Source organism: Apodemus sylvaticus, chromosome 8 (assembly GCF_947179515.1).
Source record: "Apodemus sylvaticus chromosome 8, mApoSyl1.1, whole genome shotgun sequence".
Lineage (NCBI taxonomy): Eukaryota > Metazoa > Chordata > Mammalia > Rodentia > Muridae > Apodemus > Apodemus sylvaticus.
The window spans coordinates 107,249,912-107,277,628 of NC_067479.1; the positions used below are offsets into that span (position 1 = coordinate 107,249,912).

Sequence of the window (27,717 nt, forward strand, 5' to 3'; positions counted from 1 at the left end):
GAAACACCTTCAGGGACCTTGGCATCCAGCTGTATCCAGCCTGAGCAAGCTTGCAACAAACCTACCATTCCTGCAGTGGCTTGGTGGAGGTGTGTCCATAGGCTGTGGCAAGGCAGGGACACTGGAGGGACAGCGATGACTGCACCAGTGCGTGCTTGCTTACTGCACAGTGAACATAATCATGCTATTGTTTTCCTAGTTCTGCATCTTCACTTCTCTTGGAAATCCCCTTTGCTCTTTGTTTTGGCAACATGGAATTATAATCATTCATCAGAATTTGTTTTGAAATGCCACGTCCTTCTAGATAATGGCCCAAATTTCCAGATTAAAACAAGCACATTTCTTTTTTACTTACTACAGTGTAATTTTACTTCTATTACTATTTTTTCAATGTCTCCATTTGATTTACACATCGGTACATATGTAATTTTATAGGCCATAAAAGGATGGGAATTTTGTATTTTCATAAGTGAGTAACATGCAGTTCCATGCATTTCAGTTTTATCATCTGACAGTCATGTTCTTATTGAATTTAAATGGGGTTACAGAATTTGTCATTATTCTAGAGTTTAGAGAAAGCAGTCACATTAACTTCCACAGAGACATCTGTCCTTGGGGCTCAGTGATTTGTCAAGTTCCCAGTGTTCAAGATTAAGATGGGCAGACTTCTTTGATTTTGGGGAAAGACAATTCAGTCATTAGTACTGGTTTGAGTTAGTTTGTACATGTTAGTTCTCAGTTATGAGTTCACACTAGCTACTTCCAACTAACTGTATTAGAAATATGTCCCACTGGGGGATGGAGAGCTGGCTTAATCATTGATGTGCTCACTGGAGGAACTCAGGACACGAGTCTGGATCCACAGCAGGTGTGGTAGTGTGTCCACAATCCTAGCACCAGGTGGAAGAGAGCAGAGATCAGCACATCTCTGAGGCTTGCTGGTCAGCCTGCCTAGGTTCCCTGAGATCTCATCTCAAAGGACAAGATCAAAAATGACTGAGGAAGACATGTACCATCTGGCCTCTACACACATGTACGCGTGTGGTTATGTACACATGTACTCATTTGCATATACACAATACACACATATTGCATACATGTTCCTTTTAATCATTTTGAAGCAAGATCTTCTGGCTTCAAATCCTGCTTTACCATGTGTTATTTGAACAACTGTGGAAAATCAGTTAATCTCCATGCTTTAATTTCTTCCCTTGGAAAATGTAGACGGTGGTAAGAATCCGTAAGTGATCTGTTGGGACTGCATTAGAATTTGTGAAAGATACCTGGTGTGGCCTGACACAAAGAAACTCTCTCCAGGCCTAACTTTCACTGCATTGCTTCTCTGTGGGCTATTTAATAAGCTCGTGGATTGGGGGTTTTAAGTTTTTTAATAACTAAGTTTCAGTGGATCATTCATATCTACAAAGTTCTCTCCCAGTGACCCAACGCATCCTCCATAATGGAAAATATAAACTCTTTGGATTTTAAGTGATGGAATCTTGGATCCTGTTGCAACGAATTTATTATTTAAAAAATTAGTGTAGATGTCACCACAGGCTTCCATGTTCAGTGTGTTTCCTGTATGTGTCTGAGTGCTACACGTGGTATATCATGGTTATCACAAAGATGATTCAGGAGTTTTAGTTAATCTAACTGAATTTACTTGATGAGCTTCCTCTTTTAAAACAGTACCAAAATTATACATTTGCTCTTCTATTTATTGAGCACTTCCTCGGTGACAAGGATGGGGCAGATGCATAAAGCATGTGTTCGAACAGGGAAAAGAGTAAGAAATAAAAACAATTATTGAGTGTGTCACCCCCTAACAAGTGCTATGAAAAACAGACAACAGACAGTGACCTGAATAGAAAGTATCTGTCAGTTAGTAAGGCATCTCACAGAAGATGGAAGATTGGAACAGAGTGGAAGGCAGGAATCACACACACACACACACACACACACACACACACACACACACACACACACACACACATCTACAGGAAAGGGCAGTCCAGACAGAGTATTCTACAGAACTGTATGAAAACACAAAGAAAGAGTTGTTTCTCTGCCACAGTAGATCTTTCCATGCACCCTATAAGAATGGTAAGGAGAGGGACTTACTGAACCGTGAGGCTCCATGGGAAGCATGCAGTAGGCTCCATCCGGCATGAGCATGTCCTGCACAGAGGTCAGGGTTCACTCTACACGTAACAGATCTCTTAGACCTAACCACTGTGGCTCTGACACTGGAAAGACTCTCCATGAGATCACGGGGCTAGGCCTCTCCATGTGACAGGAGCTTATCCACTGTCTGCAAAAATCAATATGCAAACCTTCCCCATCTCATAATCAAGAGTCGTTGGTTTCTGAGGAAAACAAAATCATGTGCTAAGCTTAAATGGTTCCGAAAGCAAGCTGAGTTGCTACTTTAAAAAAAAAATTAAAATTAGTCATTCATGAGAGAAAGAATATAAATGCCTATGTGTGACTACTTCAAAGCTTCATTATGCGAGTAAGCTTTTTTGGGGGGCAATTTAGTTGCTGTAAGGAAGGCTGCCTGTAAAGCAGCTCTTCACTTGTAATACAGGCTTGATTTCCACCACTTAAAACCTCCTGTGACCTAACAAGAAAAGAGAAAGAAGAAACAGGGGCATTACGCCTCTTGTACCTAAAGATGCATTAAAAAAAAAAATACATGTAAGTTAAAATGCTGCTACAACCTCAAGCAAGCACTCATAGCTAAGGGTCAGCAGCAAAGTAGAAAAGGTAATGAGACCATGTTGGGGAAATAAATGGGGAGTCGACAGAAAAATCAAGCTAATGTGTAATAATATTCCAGTGATCAGCAGGTACATAGCTCTCCAGCTATGGTCATTAACCACATTCATTCCAAACTTAACGTCTAGATTTGCAAACCACTTGAAAAGAGAATTACTTTTCAGTTCAATCTTCAGTTCATTTTTATATCATCATCTTTGATTGACAATTTTCTTTCACCCTGGCAAGCTCAGGACGAATTGATTGAATGCCAGCAACCTTCCAGGAGGGGCTGCAATCCCACCTATTCAGTTAGCTTTGTGCTTTCCTTCACTGTGCAATCCTTCCCCGCCATTTGGGAACGTTCGTTTCAGGCCAGGATGAACTTACAGGACTGATGCCATATTTCAGAAGACTGAATTCCTTTACCAGAATCAATTGTTCTTGAAGCCAAAGTGGTGTTGATGTCTTTGATTTTTGTTTCCTTATTACAATCTAAAAATTACCAACTTTAATGCACATTTTAGGCCCAAGCATACAGAAATAGTGAGATTGCAAAATGACATGACAAAATATATGGTGTCATGTTTAGGTCTGTGATAATGGGGCTATGGATTGAAATTTCTTTTTTTTATTTCTTTTTTTTATTGATATATTTTTTATTTACATTTCAAATGATTGAAATTTCAAGGCAAGGGCAAAATGGTTCTGTCTTTATCCAGTCCTTCCAATTCTGTATGGTTACTAATAGGACTTTTATTTTGTCAGTTTTCTCTGTATATCTTCTATTGAGGTTTAAACTCACTGAGCACCCTTCTCCCTTTTTCGAAAAGAGAAACAGTTCTGCCTTGTATGCATTACTGGAACATGATGTAGCCTTCGTTCCTTCGTTTCTCTTTCCTCTTTTCCATTATCAAGGGAAGCTAAGACAAGAACCCGAGGCAGGAGCTTAAGCACAAAGCATGGACGCACACTGCCCAGCCACTCACAGGCTCCTGCTTAGCTGCCTTTCCTATGCAGACCAGGTCTACCTGTGCGGACGGTACAGTCTGCAGTGACCTGGGCCCTCCTACACCTCTGCAGTAAAGAAAATGCCCCGCAGGCATACCTACAGGGCAAGCGGATGGAGGCAATTCTTCAACTGAGGAATACTTATGCCTTCGAAAGTATGTCAAGGTGATAGCAAGATTAGACATGGGAGAAAGCATTTGGGCTTTCACTAGTAAGTATGATATACAAAGTCTTTCCTCAATCCTTCCCTTATCCTAATGTTTTGGAGTCTTTATCATGAATATATGTTGGCTTCATCACAGTTCATTTGTCTGTACTGAGGTGGTCGCAGTACAGACTTCTTTCTTTCTCCCAGCAGGGCTTACCTACCTTCAACAACATGAAGAAAACAAACATGGCCCCAGAGAGAAGTGGAATATGAAACCATCAAATACCAGTGTGAACAGGGACAGAGGAAAGAGACACCAGGAAGAAACACTATGTGTAGAAGTAACAGCTAAAACTCAACCATGGGATTGAAGTGTTAACAACTTTACATGCAAGAAGCTTGAAAACTCCACATATGATGAGGTAAAAACAAGCAACGCCCAAAAGGCTCATAACCCCGACCTGGAGAGCCACAGCCAGAGACAACACCAACAGTAACAAGCAGGAAATGGCTCACTGTGAGGGAAGGAGGACATGAAGACTAAGAGCTGATTTCTCACCAGAAACCAGTGACATCAGAGGCAGCAGGAAGGTATTTAAGGAAAAACTCTATCAACCCAGGATTCTAAATTAGCAGACCCATCAATTAGAAAATGGAAAGAAACTAGGAATATTCTAATATAAACACAAATTGTTTGTTGCTAACAAGGCCACCTTGAACAAAGAGTGGAAGCAGCTGGGTTGGGTTGGTTGTCAGCTTAGGGAGGTTTAGAAGCATCAAGGCTGAGAGGCTCCAGGAAGTCTGTTTCTACGCTAGGTTAACTGAGGTGGGAAGGCTCACCCTAGATATGAGGGGCCCCGTGACACCAGCTGGGATCACACTCTGACTAGATGTGGGGGGGGGTGGAGGATGCTGCGTGTTGGAAGCTGAGCAGCGGGCTTCACAGTCTCTGCCTCCTGACTGGACAGTGGACCCGCTGCCACCTTGTGCTCCTTTGCTAATCCTGTCATGAAAGACTGCCCCTCAAACTGCAAGCCAAGAGCAACCCTTCTTTCCTCAGGCTGCTCTGACAGGAAGGAGTGTGAGCACACTGAGAACAACAAGCAAGGCAGTAGTCCTTCCGGCTCACACAGAAGGGCAGCGCCCGGAACTCCCATGAAGATAAGAAGAAAACTAGTTACGGATGTCAGAAAATGGACAAACACGAAAAGCAGTGCAAATATATTTGCCGTAACTTCCCCTCCATAGTCTCACTTAAGAGCATAAGCCACGGGGTGTGGAGGCCGCATGCCTCATGAGAAGAAGGCTGAAGACACAGACTTCAAGGGGAACTTGGGCTCTAGTAACTTCCAGGCCAGCCCAGGTCACACAATGGAACTCTGCTTCAAAAACAGAAACAAACCAAAACCAAATTTTTCTTACAAGGAAAAAAAGAAAAGCATAAAATGGTAATTATAAGCCTGCATTTGGGATTACAGAGTTTAGGGGAGTAATTTGTATAATAATAGCACAAAGGAGGAGACGGACAACAGAATCTTTTTTTTTTTTAATACACCACTGCAATTAAGTTAATACTGCCTAAGACTGTCATAAATTGAGATTTTGTAAATGTAGTCCCCAGGATGTTCAGAGAAAACCCGTCCTCACAAAATCTTTTTCTTTGGACAGGGAGGGCGGGATTACTTTCTGAAATCTATGTTGCTGTTGTCTTAACTCCTCCTATTTGTGGTAGCTTCTGAGCAGTCCTAAGAAACTAAGACAGCAGGGTCCATGTCTTCTGTAATAATGCAAACGTCCCAGAACCTGCGCTTTCTAGTGCACAATTCCTTAGGGAAGTGAGAATTTTCTGTACTTTGAGCTCTACCACACACTCTCTTACCTTCCAGACCTGGTTTGCCATGGACTGCCATTGAATTTAGCCTTTATTTTGGAAAGTAATCTTCCAGCTCTCCAGCCGTTTGTTCAAATGTAGAACCAGAGCATTGTCTGTTCCATGCCATTGACTATTCTGTTTAAATGAACAGTACCACCTTAAACAACCACTTTTCAAAATTTATAATGAAAAAGGTATTTGGTGATCAAGTACATTTTTAACAAACCACAAACCAGTTACATTCCAAATTGTCACCATAAAGCACAGCACAAACTCTCATTATTAAGGATTTCCAATTGTCAGGAGTTTTAAAAACTTGAAAACTTTTCTACTTCCCAAATGTGGAAATAGTGAGTTTCCAACAAAGGGAAAAAATATGTCAGATGTTCTTAAATATCTTGAATATTTACTGTTTAAATATTTTTCTTCCCATTTCTGTTTTCCTGAATATAGCACTATAAGTAAAGTTGGCAATATATACATTCTCTTGTTCTATTTTTTACATGAAAATCTCACACCTCTTTAAAGGGATGCTATTTCACAAGTACACAAACAGACACATATGTGAACACTCATTGTGACACTGACGTTAACCAGAGGTAAAGCTTAGAGGTCTACCATATGGATCTAAATAAGCTAAACTATGCCATACTCCAGAAATATATGGCAACTATTAAAAAGGATGAAGCAGTTTACCATGTAGCAACATGGAAATATTCCCAACAAGGGTGACAGAGGTGAAGCAAAAAGCATCACTGTCACCAAACCAAGTGCGGGAGAGTGAGTGCCAGGATTTTACCATGGAGAAAAGGGAGATCTGGGGGTGTCACAAACACATATGCTTAATCTCTGGAGCTGTTCACAGAAATGTTAATACCTGCTCTTGTGGAAAGAGATTCCACCTTTCTTATTACTGACATGCTATTATACAATATGATATTAATTGTAATTTTTAAGCCCCTAAGAGCAAAGCATTGGTTAATGCTTAACTATTCATTTGAAATAAAACTACACTAAAAAATACAGGTTATTAACAAGCAATGTTGGAAAAAGGTTCTTTGCTATCTGAGAGTTTAAAATGTCTTTGCAGACCCCAGGAGGGAACCGTAGGAAAGGCTTTACCACCAGGCCCAAAGCCATGTGGGAATCAATAGACTGGCCTTCAAGCTGGGAACACAACAATTTACTTACAGTGGCTTATTGAGTACTTAGCTCAATAGGAGTGGACATTTTGTCAATATCATTCTAATGGATGCTGGGGGTGACAGTTCAGCACTATAATATACAAACTGGAAGGCCATATGATAAAATTTATATGTCCCCAGAGTCAGAAGATGATCATCTGTAGCGGATCTACTGAAAACCTCAAAACTTATCTTACTGCAGGGCTACTGGCTGCCTTGGATGTTACTCATTGTGTTAATGGTAACACAACACTGACATTTTAATATTCTTTTATTTTGCATTTTTTTAGAAAACAAAAGATGAAATTAGACAATCTTCCTTTTAATTTAGATTAGGCTGGAAACTTATCAACACAAGCACCTTCACATCAGGGTAGACACTGTAAGAAACTCGCTAGCTGAGCAGGATTCTATTGGTCTGGAGTAGGTTTGAAATGTGGAGGTAAATTAAGTCCTTCAGTTCTGCAGCTAATTTCTAAGTGTCCCCCCCCCCACACAAAGCTACCATGTTTCCCTGCATTATACTGTGCAAAAGCACTGTTCCCTTAACCAAATGTTCAGTGAGCTAGCAAGCCTTGAAGTATTAAAACAGCATCTTTACATGTGATTTCTTCTTTTCCCTTTTTTGTAAACTGGATTTACCAACTAATTTTACAATATTCTGGGAGGAATTAAAGTGTGAATTCAAGCTGGACACACTGCTTGCTGAGTGTCTTTAATCCCTATCCTTGGGACAGAAGCAGAGGAAGGCAGAGCTCTGTGAGTTTAAGCTTTGTCTGGCCAATGAAAGACTCCCGAATCCTGGGAAATCCTCACTCAAGTCTTGGGATAGGACGACACCCCAAAAAATTCACAAGAGACCGTTCTTGATGCAAATACATGAGGTTTCATTCTCCAATGCACTGGGCCACTCTGTGTCCGGAGCAGGAACAGAGGAGTTTGACCTCGCACAGCTGCAGTTGGGTTTTTTTTTTTTTTATTCGATATAATTTATTTACATTTCAAATGATTTCCCCTTTTCGAGTCCCCCACTCCCTGAAAGTCCCGTAAGTCCCCTTCTCTTCCCCTGTCCTCCCACCCACCCCTTCCCACTTCCCCGTTCTGGTTTTGCCGAAAACTGTTTCACTGAGTCTATCCAGAACCAGGGGCCACTCCTCCTTTCTTCTTGTACCTCATTTGATGTGTGGATTATGTTTTGGGTATTCCAGTTTTCTAGGTTAATAACCACTTATTAGTGAGTGCATACCATGATTCACCTTTTGAGTCTGGGTTACCTCACTTAGTATGATATTCTCTAGCTCCATCCATTTGCCTAAGAATTTCATGAATTCATTGTTTCTAATGGCTGAATAGTACTCCATTGTGTAGATATACCACATTTTTTGCATCCACTCTTCTGTTGAGGGATACCTGGGTTCTTTCCAGCATCTGGCAATTATAAATAAGGTGCAGTTGGGGTTTTTAAAAGAAACAGACCATAAAGAAAAAGGGGAGGGGATGCTCAGGCTGTGATCTATGTCATAAGGAATGGGGAGATCAGTGGTAATTCATTGCTCAGAGGAAGGTTATAGGTTATCTTGGGCAAACACAATTACTTTAAGAGGGGATGGGGCACTGGTCCTTGAAGCAAGGGGAGTGCTCGTTCTTTGAAGCTAGGAGTGCTCTTCCTTGCAGTCGGAGGGAGTGCTGGTCTTTGAAGCCAATGGGAGTGCTATCTTAAGGTTGACAGTTTTTTTAAGTTGCACTGTGTCTAGGCTAATTGTTAGTGGTCTCTCATCTACACAGTGATTTAGTTCCAGGACAATCAGGACCACAAAGAGATAGAAACAAACAAACAAACAAAAAACAAAGTAAACAAACAAACAAAAGCTGCAAAACAATGTGCATTCAAATAGCTCCTAAAGGCCTAAAATGCCAGGGGCTCCGAAGTTCTGTTTTATGCAATAAAATCAAAAGGTATTTTTCATAGGGACCGTATCTACTCTGTCCTATTTTAAATGCTATCTGTATGTTGATAAAGTTGATTTAGATCTCTAGCCATGAGTTTCTTTTTCTCAAACTATACTGTTTTCTTGACATCTTCTCTAGATATTTCTACAAATAATGTAATGCACTAAATTAAAGAAATCCTTAATTAAGTGCAGTCACTGCTCCTCAGCAGCTCGAATCAGAAACCTATCATTTCTGATTCATAGCTCCTCCTCAAAGCCCGCCTGTTCTGGGTGATCCCACGCAGTTCTCTAGCTCAGGCCAGGTGCCATGGTTTCCCAACTATATAACTATAGTTATAACTGGTCTTCCTTGGTCCATTCCTACTCCTGCTTCCCTCAAACCGATTGTCTTGTTGGTATGTTATCTTACAGTATGAAAATGGTGTAACTCGGTGAGCCTGACACAACCTCGAGAACAGACTAAATTCCTAGCCACAGGAACATATAAATTGCCTAGTTTCACCACACAGTCTGACCGGCAGCTCACTATGTAACCAAGGATGACACTGCACTCCTAACCCTCCTGCCTCCACCCCCCAAGAGCTGGGATCACAGGTGTGTCATTGTCCCTGGCTTCCCTTCAAGTCTTAGTGTAAATCTTCACACTTAAGAACTGTCTAAGAGGGCTGGAGAGATGGCTCAGTGGTTAAGAACACTGCCTACTCTTCCAGAGGTCCGGAGTTCAATTCCCAGCAACCACATGGTGGCTCACAATCATCTATAATGGGATCTGATGCCCTCTTCTAGTGTGCATGAAGACAGTAACAGTGTACTCACATACATAAAATAAATAAATTAATTTTAAAAAGAAAATAAAACAAGAACAATCTAAGAACTGCCTTCCCAGTTAGTTTTTGTACTCTTCTGAGCCTGTGACACCATTGGTAGCTACTTTACTTATTTATTTTTCTATTTTCTTTTCCAGAATATTAGGGCAGTGACAATCTGTGCAAAGATGCTGACCATTCAAGGTGTGCATTGAATATCAGTTGAATAACGCTGTCCAGACCATATGCCAGAACTGTAGCAGCATCTGCAGAGGTCAGGTATTTAAAGAAACATAATAATCTATGTAATTCTAAATTGAGGCTGCACTTAAGAAAACTCATTTAATCTTAATTTTTCCTCATAGAATGAGTTTATCTAAGAAAACACCCAAGCCTTCATATAAAGATTTGCATAAGTGCTAGATGGTCCGCTCTCTGTTCACTAAAGAGGAAAGTGTCTACTGAGGCCCCTGTGCTCTAAAACTGAACAACCGAAGCATCTGAAGGCAAAGCTGATGTCCATTCCCTATACTGATGTTTCCAGAGCAGTAGCTTACCATCGTCTATTTGGGCTTGTAGTGGTCATGGTGCTAGAATAATACTCACGTTAGCATCTTTTGTTAACTAAAGAACAAGAACACAGGGACAGGAGTAGTCTGGAGTTTAGGAACGCTTGGTTTCGGGGAACATGTTTTAGCCTGGGGGGTGTGGCGGGGGAGGGGTACGATGGTGACCCCGCAAAGCACAGTCTGTATATGGTGGCAGCCATGCTTCCACAAGCCTATACTTGAACTCCCAAGTATGCCTCTCACACCACTGCAAGAGGAGCATCCTCCGACCCTGGATCTCAGAGCACTGCTGTAAGCAAAGGCAGCCAGTGTTCAGGAAACCGAACAGCAAGGGCTCAGTGCTTTCGTAGCCGGTCCTGTAACAAGACGCACACTGTCTTCATGTGCCCGCCATGTATTTCAAAGATGATCACAAGAAGTGGGCCAGTCCACTTACGCTCCGCTCTGTGACCTGCCTCCACGCGTGAGCGAGTCAGGAGGAAACGCCAGTCCCGTAAGGGTCGCTGCCATGAACAAGCCGGGTGGCACCATCGAGAGGACAACAGCAGCCCAGCTGCCAACCTAACGTGGATACACTCACATACCCAAATTTCCTTCCTATCACTTGTTCTCAGCTGGGAACATAGGTGTGAATGTGTGACACCTCACACTCAGAACTAAAGAGGATTGATTAAATAGCTGAGGCGAATGCTTTCTAAGAGCAAAATCATGCTCAGTGTACAGAGTGGAGTAACTTCTACATGACGTCAGCCATGCCAGAAAACATCCAGAAGGACATCTCTGACTGGCATGTGCTGGCCTCCGCAGGCATCCTACCTACACCTGACCGTGTTCTAGATAACAAACTTTTGACGATTTCCTGCCTTCTGAAAGACTCTGGGAATGCAGGAATTCTTGGACAGTCTGTTCCCTTGTCTGGTGACTGAGGTGGTAAAGACACACATGTGCCGTGGGGTGAAGGCAGGCAGCACACTGGATGAGTGGAGGAAATGGTATAAAACCAGCTCTGCCTGGCAAGGAAGAGCTGTTTAGTGATTCTTCATCAAAACCATGGCTATAACTCTATACATAAACTTGCAAGAAATGTGGGAAGAGGGAAACCAGGACAGGTCAGAGAGCAGGCACCAATGTGCAGTTTGGCTTGGGAAAGCTGAGCCTATTCCTTTTATAGACAGAACAAGGAAAGATGAAGAGTAATAACCTCTTTGTAAGTCAAATGCCTTGGGTAGTTCAGTGTAGCAATAAGAACTGATCAGTTCCGTCCATATCCAGAACTTGGAGAACTGAGTATTTCCTTGTGTGCTTATACAGATCCCAAGTTCCTAAGGATCCAGCTACTTTTGCTAAACCAGCTTTACAGAAAAGGGCAGCTCTCGGTATGACAAGGCTGAAATCCAGGCTTGGAACTTCTGTCTGAGAGTGTCAACTCCACTTCCCAACTGGTATCTAAAGTCTATTGATCCCATCTTAAGTGGTAGCATTTCAGCCACTTGTGAAAAAAGTCAGCTATCAACTGACTTGCCAAAGGCCTGCTTGAGATGCTGATATTCTGAGTCATATTATATTTGCTCCCAAGAGACATGCCTCCACAAAAGTGAGATTTAATGTCTTGTCCTCGGGTTTTTTTCTTTCTTTCTTTTATGGAAAATCAATATTAGAAAAAAATGCATTTAAAGAAAACTCTGTCTGTTTTAAAACTCATAATCCTGGAGAGAAAATAGGTTCTGTCCAAAGTTCCAGCATCAGGTGCCTGGGAGGGATGGTCTGGAGGGCTCTGTTCAGAAGGACTCACTGTGAGTGTGACAGGGGCATCCATGAGGGAGCGTGGAACTCCCCTGCCATTGCCTTGGTAGAAAGCACAGCACAATGACTACTCTAGCTAAGTGCTAATCCTGGTTTCCTCCTACAGTCAAGTAACCCTCTGGACTTAAAGGGAAGGCTACCCAAGAAGTTACTGGAATGAATGTGAAGGGTGAAAGTGGAAGATAGGACATTCTCAAATTGCAGCAGATCAAGTCAGATCAGAGGGTGAGGCTTGGGCTGAGTCTCAGGAGTTCCCACAGGCAGATGAAAGAAGAAAGTCTGAGCTGAGGCGGTGCTGATGGTGAGTAAGAGTGACAGCTGACTGACCTTGGCTCATTGTGTGGCTGTAGGCAACACAACCAGACTGGCTCTTCAGCATAATGCTTTTACATAAGTGTTTCAGGAACTGTCCAAGTGACAGCAAATTGTCTAGGAGGCCCTTTGTGGGGCAGTGCGGCAACTGGGTGGCCCTAGGTCCAGTCTGCTGTGGCCCTCAGGGCAGCTCTTATCTGGAGAAGCCTCCCCAGTGCTGCTTTCCCTCCCCACTCTTAATATGCCTTTTTGTCATTTTAATTTCTCTAGATTACTTATGGAAGTTCAGTTCTATGTCTCTGTGTTTGAAGAATTTATTCCAAAGCAGTGTGTGGGCTGCATACCAGTAAAGCCACCACTTAGGCTGAGGCCAGACTGGCAGTGGTGGGGGTGGGGGAGGTGGGGGGGGATGTGGGAGTAGTGGTGGGGAAGGGTGGTGGTGGTGGTGGTAGTGGTGAGATTTAAACAACAAAAACCTCAACAGTAAACACCATTACACACAAGGATCAGAGAAACTATTATTTCTTCTACTCAAACGTTTGTTCATTGGAAATATCAGGCTTTCCCTGTGGTACATGCTTTATCAATATCATTTAAAATTCAAACCCATGGAAGAGGCTTTATTACCCCTATTTTATAGATTAGGAATCTGAGGAATTAGACTTGGGTCACATGGGCAATGAGTGTCAGAAAAAGTGCTGGAACTAGGCAGGCCGTCTGGCTCTAGCATATGCCTCTGAAACACTTCTGTATACCCTCTCTTCGAGTTGTATTTAACATCTGTGAGGCATGACTTCAGGGGTGTCGCCAGCTATTTCTGAAGACAGTAATTGTGTATTGGTATTCATTTGGCTAATTATTATGTCTTGAGACTAAGGCTGGGGAATGGATGTGCGACGGGTCGAGGAAAGGAAGGATGCTGTTGTCAGAGGACAATGGTGAAGACATTCTGTTCTGTCATGCTTAGATCTTCTCTACTTATAATACCCCCATCCTTTCTGAAGAGCCTAAAGGAACTTTACTTAGAGTAACCCATCAATAATTGTCATTAGCTTCCTTCCTTTAAAAAAAATGGACAGCACCACTGAATGTCAGAAAATCCCAAGTCACTGTATTTGTTCCTGCCATCGAACTAAGAACTAAATGACTGGCTCTGGGTGCAGCTTCTGAGGTAGTCTTCCTGGAGAGTTTGAGGGCGGCCACCCCCTTTCTCCTACTTTCTCCTACTTTCTCCTACTGCCTGATCCATGCATCTGCAGACTGTGAAAATACAGAGGGCAAACTCCACACACCATGAAGACAGATGCCCCTCGCAGCATGGAAAGAGAAACTAAGCATTTCTACCTTTTTGGGGCCAGCCTTGAGATTTTAATTAGCTTGCAGGTGAGAAGTAATTTGGAATTTCAAATTACAGTTATTTGAAGACTCTTGATTTGCTTATCATTTCCCTTTATAACACTATAATAATACACAGAAATCTAATGACAAAAGGATTAGGCATTTTTAAAAAATATCCCTACAGAGAGTCAAACTCCAAAACTAGTGGCAGCCCTAGGCTGGGCTGCCACAGAGTTGCCCTGTGCCTGTCTCTCCTATCAAGGAGCACATCTCACAGATCTGCATGGGGTAATGGCGCTTGGGAGGAGCTTGGGATGGTGACCTCACTCTACACATCTTTGATTCCTTGTAGCTTTTCCTTATCATTGTTTATGTTAGCTCTGATTTTTTTCCTCTGAGAGTCTGAAATCTTCTTGCTGTCCAAAACCCATCTTTCCTTGCTGTAAAGCCTCCTAATTCAACGTTTCCTTCCTGGTTTTCCTTTTCCTTATCCCTACAGAAAGTCAAAATCCAAAACTAGTTAAGCTATCCAAACAAACAAACAAAAAACCAAAATAACAAAACACTATATTACTAATTTGCTTTTGCTTTAAACTTTTTATTTATTTATTTATTATTTGTACATGAGTAGCCTGTCTTTGTCCTCAGACACCCCAGAAGAGGGCATCAGATCTCAGTACAGATGGTTGTGAGCCACCATGTGGTTGCTGGGAATTGAACTCAGGACCTCTGGAAGAGCATCAGTGCTCTCAACTGACGAGCCACCTCTCCAGCCCCTATATTCCTACTTTGTAAAAGCCATGGATCCACTCACTGCCTACAGAACGAGCAGGAAGCCTGTGTCTGTCCCTCTACATTAGGCCGCCGCTGCTCTGCCTGCTGTTGTTACCCCGGCCCTTCACACGGGCGGTGGACGAGCCGGCTAGGCCGCCACTGCTCTGCCTGCTGTTGTTACCCCGGCCCTTCACACGGGCGGTGGGCCAGCTTTACACTCAGCTCCCAACTCATCCATAAATGGCTCCCGTACCTTCTGTGCGCATTTACTTACTTATTCTATAAGACTTGTTCTACACCAATAGGTACTGACTTTGCTTTTCTTGAGTTCATTGTTCTACACCACTGTCTATGACTGTGCCATTCTTCATAGCCTCTGTAAAGACAGAAAGCAAAGCTGATGCCTCTTTTGCATCTACATGAGACATCCTACATATCATTTATATGTATTATCTAGCTCTATCTAGACCTATCTATACCATCTACATGAGACATCCTACATGTCATTTATATGTATTATCTAGCTCTATCTAGACCTATCTATACCATCTACATGAGACATCCTACATATCATTTATATGTATTATCTAGCTCTATCTAGACCTATCTATACCATCTACATGAGACATCCTACATGTCATTTATATGTATTATCTAGCTCTATCTATACCTATCTATATCCACTGGTCCTATTTGAATGTTGCAAATATTTAAACTGAAACAAAATGGTGGTTAAAAAGAAAATTCAGGGCTGGTGAGATGGCTCACTGGTAAAGACAGCTGCTGTCAGACATGAAGCTCTGGATTCTATTCCTGGAGCCCACACAGTATAAGGACAGAAGTAATGCCCACAACTTATTCTCTAACTTCACACATGTGTCACTTTCCCAACAAACACATGCATGTAAATAAAACACTAAAAACTAAATCAGAATTTATTTCTCAATGCAGAAACATGCAAAGAATAAAAAACCAGGGCAGCAACAACCCACTGAAAATGATAAATTCTACAGTAATTGATTCCAGTAAAAACAAATTAGATAAAACTCAGACAAAAAGAGTAAGGCAATAATTACAAAAATATCCAATGAAACAGAGAACGTGAATGAACTCTGGAATGAATTCAAGAAAGCAAGTAACAACAGATGCTGGGAAAGATTGGGGAGATGAACCTTTATAAGCTGCTGGTTAGAACTGTAAATTAGCCAGTATTAAAATCAGTATGGAGGTACTACCACATGACTTATTGTTATATCCCTGAAGGCATGCAAGTCCTTGTGCATCCGTGTTTACTGAAGTCAATCCACAACAGCCTACTTATGGAATCAGCCCATCAACAGATAATAAAGAAAATATGGTATTCATATCACATAATACAGTTTTATTTGGCCATAAAGAAGAATAAAATTATTTTGTTCATAGGAAAATGGACACAATTGTAAATTATATTAAGTAAAATAAGGCAGACTCAAAAAGATTTATATTACATGTTTTCTCTCATGTGGATTCTAGATTTCATATAGACACATAAATCATACATACACAGAGACAGATGGGCACACACACACACACACACACACACACACACACACACACTGAGAGACAGACATACACAGAGAAAGAGAGAGAGAGGTGACATGAACGTAGAAGCAGGACTATGGAAGAAGAGAGAGCAACCCTGGAGAGAGGGCAGGTTGCGGCCAGTGACATGATTTACCCATCTAAAATATGTCTTTATCAAACTCAGTGTACAATGAACATAGGCCAATCAAAAACCAAAATGAAACAAAACCTCATTATCTGTTAGGACCTACAGGATTTTTCTCTGCAATGGAATATTTAATATGATAATTTTTATTAAGAAATTAACAAATTAAAATAAAAACTTGATCATTTTAAACACAGAAAAGAATTATTCAAGAAACTTCAACACTCATGAATACTAACAAGCCTTAGCAAACTAGAGACACAAGTCCTTTAACTTCTGACTGAGTCACATTTTAAAATCTCTGTCTGTGACAATGGTTTAGATAGACTACAGTGATAATCACTAACAGACCTCACTGTAATAGAATATCAAATGTTATTTCTGGTTTGTGCCTCAATTCTGTGGAAGTAACAGGAGAATCTACTGTTCCAGTAAGGCAGGGCCCCAGACTGGCACATGTTTCCACAGTCAGGAGAACACTGGGACGGGACATGGTAAAGGGTGACACTAATTTCTAATGTTTTCTCATGAAGTGACATATGTCAAATCATACTCTCATCTCAACTGTGACAAATGTAATTCTTTTGTTTATAAGCTTAATCAGCTGATGGTAATTTTCATAACAATTTAATTAGGCAAGATACTATTTCTGTACCTTTGCATAGACCAAAAAGAAACATACAGGTAAAATGTTAAGCCTTCATTTTCTTTGCTTTCTTTATTTCTGTCAAACTTTCTGAGAGTACTCATTCATAAAATACTGAACATTAGTTATTTTGTACAACCATCTTTCCCATCTACGGTAACTGAAGATAAGATCAGTATATTATATTTTAACAAGACTGATTGTAACATAATGTAAACTATATAAATAAAAGAATACATTTAAAAGACTTTCATGACTTGAAATGAAAGTAAACAGAAATTTACTTTTTTCTTCTTTAGATTTACTTTTGGCTTACATGTATTTAATTATTTTCTGTGTATATGCAACCACTATGTAAGCCTTATAGAGTTACTGTTACTGTAGTGAGAAATATTTGAAAAATCTAGTTGATAATAGCTAAGTCACACGGAATCAAGGTCACTCTTGCGATACTGGTTGGCTCTACAGCAGGAACAGTGGCATGCATATCTTACACACAAGGAGAGCAAACACACAATGTTATAGCAAGGAAGTCGATGTACTAAGGAAAAACGTTCCATTTTTAGAATTTTGCTAATGATGATTACATTTTAAATCCTTCCTAGAGTTTTGCTAGATACAGCAGTCCTCGTTTCCTGACTTTAAGATGAATTCAGATTTGCTGAAATATGCAATGGGGACACTAAAAGTTCGTGACCAAAGTTTTAAAGACTCATTAATAAACTTTTCTAAATATTTCCACTTTGATCAAGAAACACAAAACTGTGAACTGTCAATTTCTGTCCCCTGATGAATCTATCACACGAGCTTGTGATTGGGATGCCTGATGTGCACAGGACTGTCAACAAAATACACAAGACTTATTTTACATTTCACAAGTGATTATTTTTCAACAGTGGAAGCAAATTAATTTTTATAGTTTATGTAAACATAAATAGCAGCAAAATTTTCTGGCCAAGAAAAGTATTTTAAAAATTAATGCTTACCATCTATAACTTCATTTGGCTAAGAATAAAGAATGAGCCATTTATTTGTTTATTATTAGCAACACACAGGGCAGAAGCTCAAGATACAGCAGAAGAGGAAACAACTATGACCTCCTCCACAAAGGAGGCAGCTTCAAAATTAGCTAATCCCATGGATAAAGGATAAAAATTACAGTAAATGAAAGTAATTTGTATAACGAAGAATTCCCAAATGGTTGAGAGGGGCCTGTGGTGTTGAGTGATAGCATGTAATAAAGTCAGGAGAACAAGGAAGGCGCTCTGTGTGCTGACAGTGCCTTGGAAACAGAGCAGCAGCCTTGAACAGCTTCTGCAGACTGTCCTGGGAGGATGGGATATTTGATGAAGAAATTAACAACTCCAAAGAGACAGAAATCTGTATTGGCAAAGTAAATCAAGGTGGATTGCCTTTCAGTGCCTCTACTGCCAGAAAGGACAGCAGGCTCTGCGGTGAAGATGCGGGGTACAGTCAGAGCTCATCGGCCACGCCTCTTCCTCCCAACAATATGTAATGAAGTGCTGGGTTCTTATGTGGACAAAAAGCGCCATATCTGCCTGACTGCTTGCTGTAAACCTTAAACAGCTGGGGCAGGGCCGCTGCATCTAGCACTGCACGGGACACGTGGGAAAGCCTGGAACATGGGCTTGCACAGGGCCAGGGACGGCTCTCATCTGCTCTTCTCTGCTTTTCTATGATGTCATTCAGACCTGTGGGTCACAGGTCAAATGTTCCCCCTTCCACGGTCTTGTCCTCAGCACGCTTCCAAAAGCAAGCTTTCTTTGCACTCCCTTAGTATCTATGCACTGGCTTCTTAACTGATTTGGGGGTTTGCTTTCCTAAAATGAATTTCCTTTTAACCTATTTTCTCTCTAATAGAATACAGAGGTTTTCATCTGTCTCGCTCTTCACCAACTGAACTTGTCCTCTAGTAGATACTGAATACATTTAGCACACATAAGACACATTGAAATGTTTCAGAATCACAAACAAATGAAAGAATCTCTTCTCAGGAAGACATCTGTAACACTTTGTAGACCTGGGTGACCCACATCCTTCCCAACTCCTAGAACCAAATATCCATCAGTTCTCCCAGAAGAAATATTAACAGCCTCCTGGAGAACTCCCCTCAGACTGCAGGGGCCCAAATGCAGACCTACTAATGCTATTGCCTTATGGGAAGGAGGGCTAGCCTTTGCTGCTCCTGTGCAGAACTGTTAGTCAACAAAAATATAATGAACAACAGTATAATTTCTACCAGACTTTGGTTTTTTTCCCAGAAAACTTTTGCTCTCCAATGCTAGAGATCAAATTTGTCTATATGATAGGCACTCTACCACTGAGTTATATTTCCAGTCTCTTAAGAAGATAGACTTTAAATGACATGACTGTTTTGGAGGCCAATTACACCAGCTTGAGCTAAGGACCTAACAGGAATATTTTGTGACTGAGAAAGCAAACAATTCTCCAGTCAGATTTCTTCAGCTATAACATCCAACAGAAACTCAGGGACATGTGGCTCATGCCCTATAACCTTTAAAGGTTGAATGTACACAGGTGTGTTCAGTAAATATTTAACATTAAATATTCTTGAATGTTCCAAGCATTCACTCATATTGGGCAAGAAGATCACCCCAGCTCAGTCAATAGTCTTCACAGATAGTTCGTGATCATTGTTTGCCAGTATAAACCTTTACAGTTACTTAGGAGTGGTAGCACATCTGTCCTCCCTGAATTTAGGAGGCTGAGGCAGAAGGGTCAAAGTTCAAGGCTAGCCTGGGCTTATATGGTTAAGTTCTAGTAGTAGTAGTAGTAGCAGCAGTAGTAGTAGTAATAGTAGTATTAGTAGTAATAGTAGTAGTAGTAGTAGTAGTAGCAGTAGTAGTAGTAATAGTAGTAGTAGTAGTAGCAGCAGCAGCAGCTGTAGTAGTAGTAACTGTTTCTTTCATCTAGGGAACTCTGGTCCTTAGTCTGATTCCTAAACGATTTTAAGGTCCAACTCTTAAGGGGGAAATGCTAGATAGTCAGACAGGGATTGATAGCCTTGGAGGTAATTGAAGCTTTGAACTCAACACTAGAAAAGTAATTAGGATTTAAATTACCACAGGAAAAATAGGAGGCATCTGAACTTTGTTGAGGTCTATTAAGGAAAAGGTGTTTAACAAGTTAACAGAATGGAGCCTATGTCTGGCCGTAGGTGGAGACATTCTCATCTCCTTCAAAGATTTAGAAGATCACACACTGTCCTGCCTGAGTTTGTCGGTAACCTGGCCAGGAGACATCCCCCACCCCCAAGCCCATATACAAGGCTAACTTACCCCGGAGCTATGATAAAGTGATGGGAGGAATAACTAGGTTCTTCCTCTGAACCTAGCATTCTACTCTTCTGTCGAGTGAACGAGTGAACGCTTACTCCTGGCACTTTTCAACCTCTTCCCTTCTCTAGTTCCTCCTCCCCACAGCTGCTAAGATTCTCAGCTCACTCACCCTTCTGTTTTGCTCTCAATCACTTATAAATTGTCCTTAATCTCCTTTTTGAGTCTAGAGTTTAGGTGTTCTTAAGGAGACTCAGGACCCTAGTTACCCAGTAACTTAGTTACTGGCTCCATCTTGTTCGCCAGGGTATACTGGAACTGCCTCCCTATCAACGCATTGTAAACTTATGTGTAAAAAGAGCTTTCTGGGCCAGAGAGATGGCTCATCAGTGAAGGGCTTTGGCTGCTCTCTCAGAGGAACTACGTTTGGTTCCTGGCACCCACATCGAATAAAATACATGCCACTTTAGCTCCAGATCGAGGGATCTAGGCTCTCTTCTGGCCTCTGCAGGCAAGTGGCCACACATGGCATAATACACAGACAAATAGACATGTACACAAACATAAGAGATTTTATTAAAAGAACGTTCTACTCATGATTCAGAATACATCTGCTAAAGGCTTTACACAGTATTGTCGCAGACTAAAATCTCAACTTGATTACCACACGTTCTGGGCTAAGAATACTGTAGGGCTTCCGGGCACCTTCTTCAGTTACGTGTGTGAGGAACTTTCAAGTATACTCATATTTTTCTTCCTTTTCTACCTTTTCTTTAAAAAAATCTATGTAACTGTAGACAGAAGAAACATGGACATACCCAAGTGTACAGGTGTGCACACACCAACAGCGCACCCCAGCTTTGTGCTGTGGCGGTGTCGTAGTTAATAGGCTCAATTTACAGCTAAGTGCAAGCCATCGGGCTTGGCCTTTCTTGTCCATGCAGCCCCTCTCTGGCTCTGGGCTTCATTAAGATGGCTGAGGCTGGAGTGAGGGGCTGGGTAACTGGGGCATTACCTGAGCTTCTATCTGATAAGAATTCTCTGAGGCAGAGAAAACCCAGCGCCGTTATCCTCAGATTTTTTTTTTTTTGAGAAATTGTAGCTCACAAAGGAAGTTAAATAACTTTCCCAAGGCAGCAAGCAAATTAGTGTCGGGGAATTCAAGCATTTAAAACCAGAGCTGTTCTCCTCAGCTGTGCAGCCTTCTCTCTTCCACACTCTTTGCCACACACCTTTCATGCGGGATACCATGTTTCACACATGCATACCATGCTTATACAGGTATACCATGTATCTAAACTGCACGCTACATATATGCATTTCTCGACACATCAACCAACCAGCAAATACACTTTCCAATCATGTTTTCTTTCAGTTGTCAACTTTTGAAATGATCACGCAAATCTTTCAAACCGAAATTAGCAGGAAGACAAGGGAAGGCTGGAGTCAGAGGATGAGGAGAGTCAAGGACTTGGTTTGAGAAAAGATTCAAACCATCACAAGTGTCAGCCGCTAACTGGGCTGTGGAAAGCCCTTCACAGCACCAGCTCTGCCTCTTTGCCTTTCTTGTACAGCAGGTGGAGCTCTGGTACTGTGTGAGGTGACAGGATGCCTCTCCCTCTGAGGAGGGAGTCCAATCCACTCTAAGCATCTCCATTTTCTTTTGCATTTCCAAATGATCCCTTTTCTGCGTTTTTGAAACATTTTTCCTCTGTGCTCTGAGACCCTTCTGGCCACACTATCTACACCTCTTTTCTCTGCATCGACAGAGGGTTACTGTCTTCACTGCACAGCCTTATGAGGCACTTAGAAGAGAATATTAGAAGATATAGTTGCACAAAGCAGCCTGCCTCTCTGTGTCTCTCTGTGGAGAGACTTCTTGCATCCACTGAATCTATTTTTTAGACTGAAAATTTGTCCGCACCTGAAAATTTTCCAAAACAGATACAACCAAGTCTTCATGTTTTCAACTGTAATTCTGTGGAAACTGTTGTTAATAATTTCCCATCAAAACCTTATTCTACAAATTAAAATAAAAATTTTTATCTAAAACAACAAAAAGGAGTTAGAACATTTCTAAAATTAGAGTAAATTGTTTAGAATAGGAAACATTAGGGGAATTGACTATTGGCATTTTACTAAGGCAGCATAAGCTAGCTGCATTCAGATCACTTGTCCTTCTACTCATGGATAAATGCAGCCCTCACCCCTTCCAAAGAAGCTCCTTTTTACGACACAGAGACTATCACAGAACTACAATTGGTCAAAATAAAGGTGGTATGTGACAGTGCTATCCCACGCTTGAGGTTCAGGGAAATCCATGGCAGAGGAGATGGAATAGCTAACCGTGAGAGCCAGCACACCAGCATATCTGCTGCTAGACTGTGTCTTTTACACCTGGCAGGCAGTTCCCATGAGATTTCAACACTGTGGCTGCTTAGATAAGATCTGCATAATGCAAAACTAATGACAATGCCGATATAGGTAGGGGAACCTCACAAGGCCTTACTCCTAGATGAAGAGGTATAGGCAGGCTAAGGTTGCTGAGAGACAAGAGAACCAACTCTCTCTGGGGAGCTGCAACCTGATAGGTTATCACATTCCTAGTGGTCAAAGCACACTGTATATACAAGCAGCACTAAAAGGATTCAGTAGATTTTGTGTGCCCGTGTGAGTATGTATGTATACATATATAGGTAACTAATAATTAAAGAATAGGTCTTAAATTTGAGAAAGAATGGAAGGGACATAAGAGTAGTTTCAGCAGGAAGAGGGAGGGGACTGTTATAAATATAGTACTCTAGTATGAAATTCTCAAAAATGCACTCAAATTAAAAGGAATATCTAAAGTTCATCTTCAAACAAAAGACAAAGATAAAGCGCCCATTATCTAATACGATCATAAAGATTACTTTCCTTTTGTTGTTGTTTTTTCTATCATCCTGACTGAGTGATCAGAGTTAGTTAAATATTTATTCTAGGAATGTAGATGAAAGTTGGTTTGAGTTAGACAGCGTTGTAGAACAGCCTGTCTCCCAGATGTGGATGGCCTCAGTTGCCAGCCCTAGAGAGACCGTGTAGGAGAGATGTGCTCTCTACCTGCTTTTGGGTGGGGTGAGAGTGACGTGGAGTCAAGCCTTGACAGGGCTCTCAGTCTGAGCCAAGTCACCAGCCCTCCAAGCACTCCACTCTGCTCCCTATGGACTATGGGACTTCTCTGTCTCTGTCACTGCACTGCCCGTTCATAAGCCAAAGCCATAGAAGAAAGACACAACACAGGAACCAGGAATGCTTCTCCGGACACCCTAGAGTAATATACTCACTAATTTTTTTTTCTGAGACAGGGTTTCTCTGTGTAGTTCCAGCTGTCCTGGAGCTCCAGCTGTCCTGGAACTCACTCTGTAGACCAGGCTGGCCTCAAACTCAGAAATCTGCCTGCCTCTGCCTCCCAAGTGCTGGGATCAAAGGGGTGTACCACCACCGCCCGCACTTATTAATTTTATGTTACATTTTTGGATATAAATGAATCAAAGCTGTATTTACTCTCAAGTGTTCCTTCCTAAGTAACACCAAATTTTGTTTTATCGCCAAGAAGTATCATTTCCAAACTTATTTATGCAAATAAATTTCACCTACTAAAAAACTAAGTACCAAAACCAACAACAAAACAACAACAAAAGACAGCTGTGGTTTATGCCAACTGTAACAAATGAGCAAAAAGCTGTTATGGAGAAAATTTTTATTTACCTTAATAACATATCTTAAACAGATTTTTCAGGCCTGGTGTATAAATGAATCTACTCACCGCCTACTGTATCCTACGCCAAGAAAACAAACAACAGCAAAGAGCTGGTCTGAGACTTTATTATTGATCAAAAAAGATGACAGGAAGCTAGCACCAGAATGTAAATCAGCTTTTTCACCATGCACCTTTTTTTTTTCCTACAAGAAGCTTTCAAAGAGGAAAGGCAGTGTATCACCCTGCAGCCAGACTTATCTCACAGCAATGGCCACTTGGAACAACAGGGTTCTGCGATTTTAGAAGCTCTTGAGTGTTATTGTGTTGTTTATAATAGATGCTTTATTGAACTCTTACTATGTACCCAGTACTTGCATTAACATATTCAGTCCTCTCAAAAGCTTTGTGAAATTTATCATCTTTATCTCTGTTGTTGTCGTCGTCATGGTCATCACTGCCATCATCATCATCATCATCATCATACTACCTTCTCAATGAAAACAACTGAAGCACACAGTTTACAGACAGGCCTGGGATGTGAACTAGAGAGTCTGGGTGATGAATGTATTGATCACCTCATATACTATTTCAACATGTGAATCCTAACGACAGCTTAGTGAGAGAGGCATTGCTGTCTCCATCTTAGTATTGAGGGACAATGTTCCCAGACTGTGAGCGTCCCAAAGACAGTGCTATAATTGATGCCAGCCTGCTCTTCGTAGCCTTGAAGGCCCCTGGACTGACAGGTACTGTAAAGAATTACCACAGCCTCTGCCTTTGTGAAGTCAGACGTATGTATTCCCAGTGATCCAAGTACCAGATGAATCAAATGTCTTGCCTTGGGCAAGAGAAGGTCAAAGAGTGTGTCTGTGTGTGTCAGCCCGCACATACTCATGTTTAAAGGCCGGAGGTTGATACTGGAGAGCTTCTATAACCATCCTCCAACTCATCTTTGGGGACAGGGTCTGTCACTAAGCCCAGAAGGCACCAACTGGCTAGAGCGTCTGGGCAGTGAACCCCACAGAGCCTCCTGCCTCTTTTCCCCAGGCTTTGGGCTACAGACATGAATGACCACATCTGGTTGTTGTTTTTTCTTTTTTAATGGGTGCTATGGATCAAATTAAGGTCCTCAGGTTTGTGTGCCAGGCATTCCACTAAGCTAGCTTTCTAGGCCATAATGACCTCTTGTAAAGACATGTTCAAACTCTAAGGCTCAGAAGAGCACAAGTCCAGTCACACTGAGCTGTGAACACCTGTCTGTCTAGGCACTTCTCTCCTTACTGATGTCCTCGCAGATCTCCTACAAGATCTGACTTCCACCTTGGGAGGAGGGAGAGAGAAGGTGACCCAGTGAGAGCTTAGACAGGCCAGTTCCCACCGACGCCACGGTACGGGGAGTACGCACAACCTCCTCTCCAAGCACAGGGTTGGGTGTGTCAGAGTCCAGAGTCCAGCCAGCACTCAGCTGGGTTTGCTCCTGGGATGTTTGGATAAGGTAAGGTACTGTTCAGACATGACTGAGTAGGCCTCTGAAAAGCTGCCAAAGACCCCACCGCAGTACTGACTCTGTTAATAGCTGCTGCAGAAATAGGGCTTCCTCTACAGCCCTCAGGGCCCAGGAGGAGGGGGCTCCGTGCCTGATACAGGGGCTTAGGCTAGGATGCCAACAGTGTCTCTGTCAACAAAGTGAAATAGACAGGGATGTGCAGTGACATCCACGAAATTGGTTACACGAGTGGAGGAAGGGGTGGGTGGGTTCAACAGTTTCAAGCCATGGGAGCTACAGTAGTGATGGCATGTGGTCTGAGAGACACAACCTGTGGAGATTTAACGGGCTTTGCTTTGGGCTTGTTCCGGTAACCACCAGAGCTAACTCGGAATGGTCTTAGCAGATCCAATAGAGTTCTGGGGCTTATATCTAACTGCTTTCAGTATGGGAAACACCAGAAATACAAATTTCCAACTTGGAAATCTGGTATAGAAAAAGTACATTTGGACTCGCTGGTTTTTTTTTTTTGCTCCCCCCACCCAAATTACTAAAGTTATGTTTGCAGAAGTTCTCTGTGTCAGCCAGCATGCACAAGGGTCTGAGGGAAAGGTTTAAAAAAACCAACGTGGCACAGCCAGAGTCAGAGCGAATAATAAATGGTAAGTGTGCACACACTTGTGTTACTTTTTTAAATTGAGGGAGGGATGACTGGATGACACAATTGGGAAACACAGTTCTCAGCGAGGCCTGTAAGTGCATGAAACAGTGAGGACAATGGAGGCTCCAGGAGAGTCAGAGAGCAGGCAGAGGAGATGAGAAAAGTCCCCAGACAGAAGAACAGGCTTTGCACTTCTCTAGAAAGAAAGGCCTACTGGAAAGTCTCCGGGACACAGGTCAGGAGGCACTTAGTTGGGGCTTAGGTGAGTAACATGAGGAAAATATCTCAGCCCTGAACTAAAATTGAAAGTTCTGACCAGATCCTCTACCTTAAAATGAAACCCTTCATAAAGTGAAATGGAGACAAAGAGCCCCTGGAAAACTGGATAATAAAGAAAACGGAATTTAAGTTACAGTATAAAAAGCAAGAATTGTCTTATTAACTAGATGTTTATATTAGCATTGTTTTAAGAATTAGCTCCCTTACAACCACTCTGGAAAGCAGTCTGGCGGTTCCTCCGAAAACTGGGCACCTCACTTCGAGAAGATCCTGCTATACCACTCCTGGGCATATACCCAGAGGATTCCCCACCATGTAATAAGGATACATGCTCTACTATGTTCATAGCAGCCCTATTTATAATTGCCAGATGCTGGAAAGAACCCAGGTATCCCTCAACAGAAGAGTGGATACAAAAAATGTGGTATATCTACACAATGGAGTACTATTCAGCCATTAGAAACAATGAATTCATGAAATTCTTAGGCAAATGGATGGAGCTAGAGAACATCATACTAAGTGAGGTAACCCAGACTCAAAAGGTGAATCATGGTATGCACTCACTAATAAGTGGTTATTAACCTAGAAAACTGGAATATCCAAAACATAATCCACACATCAAATGAGATACAAGAAGAAAGCAGGAGTGGTCCCTGGTTCTGGAAAGACTCAGTGAAACAGTATTTGGCAAAACCAGAACGGGGAACTGGGAAGGGGTGGGAGGGAGGACAGGGGAAGAGAAGGGGGCTTACGGGACTTTCGGGGAGTGGGGGGGGCTAGAAAAGGGGAAATCATTTGAAATGTAAATAAATTATATCGAATAAAAAAAATGAAAAAAAAAAAAAAAGAATTAGCTCCCTGTGCTTCAACTATGGCTTTGGTGTAGAGGGGAATAACCCGATGAGACCACAGGACTCAGGACTCCCAGGGACTCTGCCATTAGGGTGGCTTGAAGAGCAGGAATAAAAGCAGACACACAGAAAACTATAAACAAGTAAGTTTGGGCATTTAAAGATGCCAAACATGTACTGTACTGGCTGGTGCTGTGTGTCAACCTGACACAGGCTGGAGTTAGCACAGAGAAAGGAGCTTCAATTGGGGGAAATGCCTTCATGAGATCCAGTTGTGGGGCATTTTCTCTGTTGGTGATCAAGGGGGGAGGGCCCCTTGTGGGTGGTACCACCTTTGGGCTGGTGCTCTTGGGTTCTATAAGAGAGCAGGCTGAGCAAGCCAGAGGAAGCAAGCCAGTAAGTGACATCTCTCCATGGCCTCTGCATCAGCTCCTGCTTCCTGACCTGCTTGAGTTCCGGTCCTGACTTCCTTTGGTGATCAACAGCAATGTGGAAAGTGTAAG

The 27,717-nt window shown here is 41.9% G+C and overlaps 1 protein-coding gene across 2 annotated transcripts in view; it reads right to left on the reverse strand.

Annotated features, from left to right (window-relative positions):
• Cfap20dc (CFAP20 domain containing) overlaps positions 1–27,717 on the reverse strand; it is a 263,394-nt gene that overhangs the window by 181,486 nt on the left and 54,191 nt on the right. The window contains exon 1 of one of the 2 annotated variants that reach the window (XM_052190250.1): positions 2,122–2,235. The exons of the other annotated variant lie outside the window; for it this stretch is intronic. Coding sequence (XP_052046210.1) covers positions 2,122–2,162 — 41 coding nt within the window. The 5' untranslated portion in view covers positions 2,163–2,235. Of the gene's footprint in view, positions 1–2,121; positions 2,236–27,717 lie in introns of those variants that run through there. 2 annotated transcript variants of the gene reach the window in all.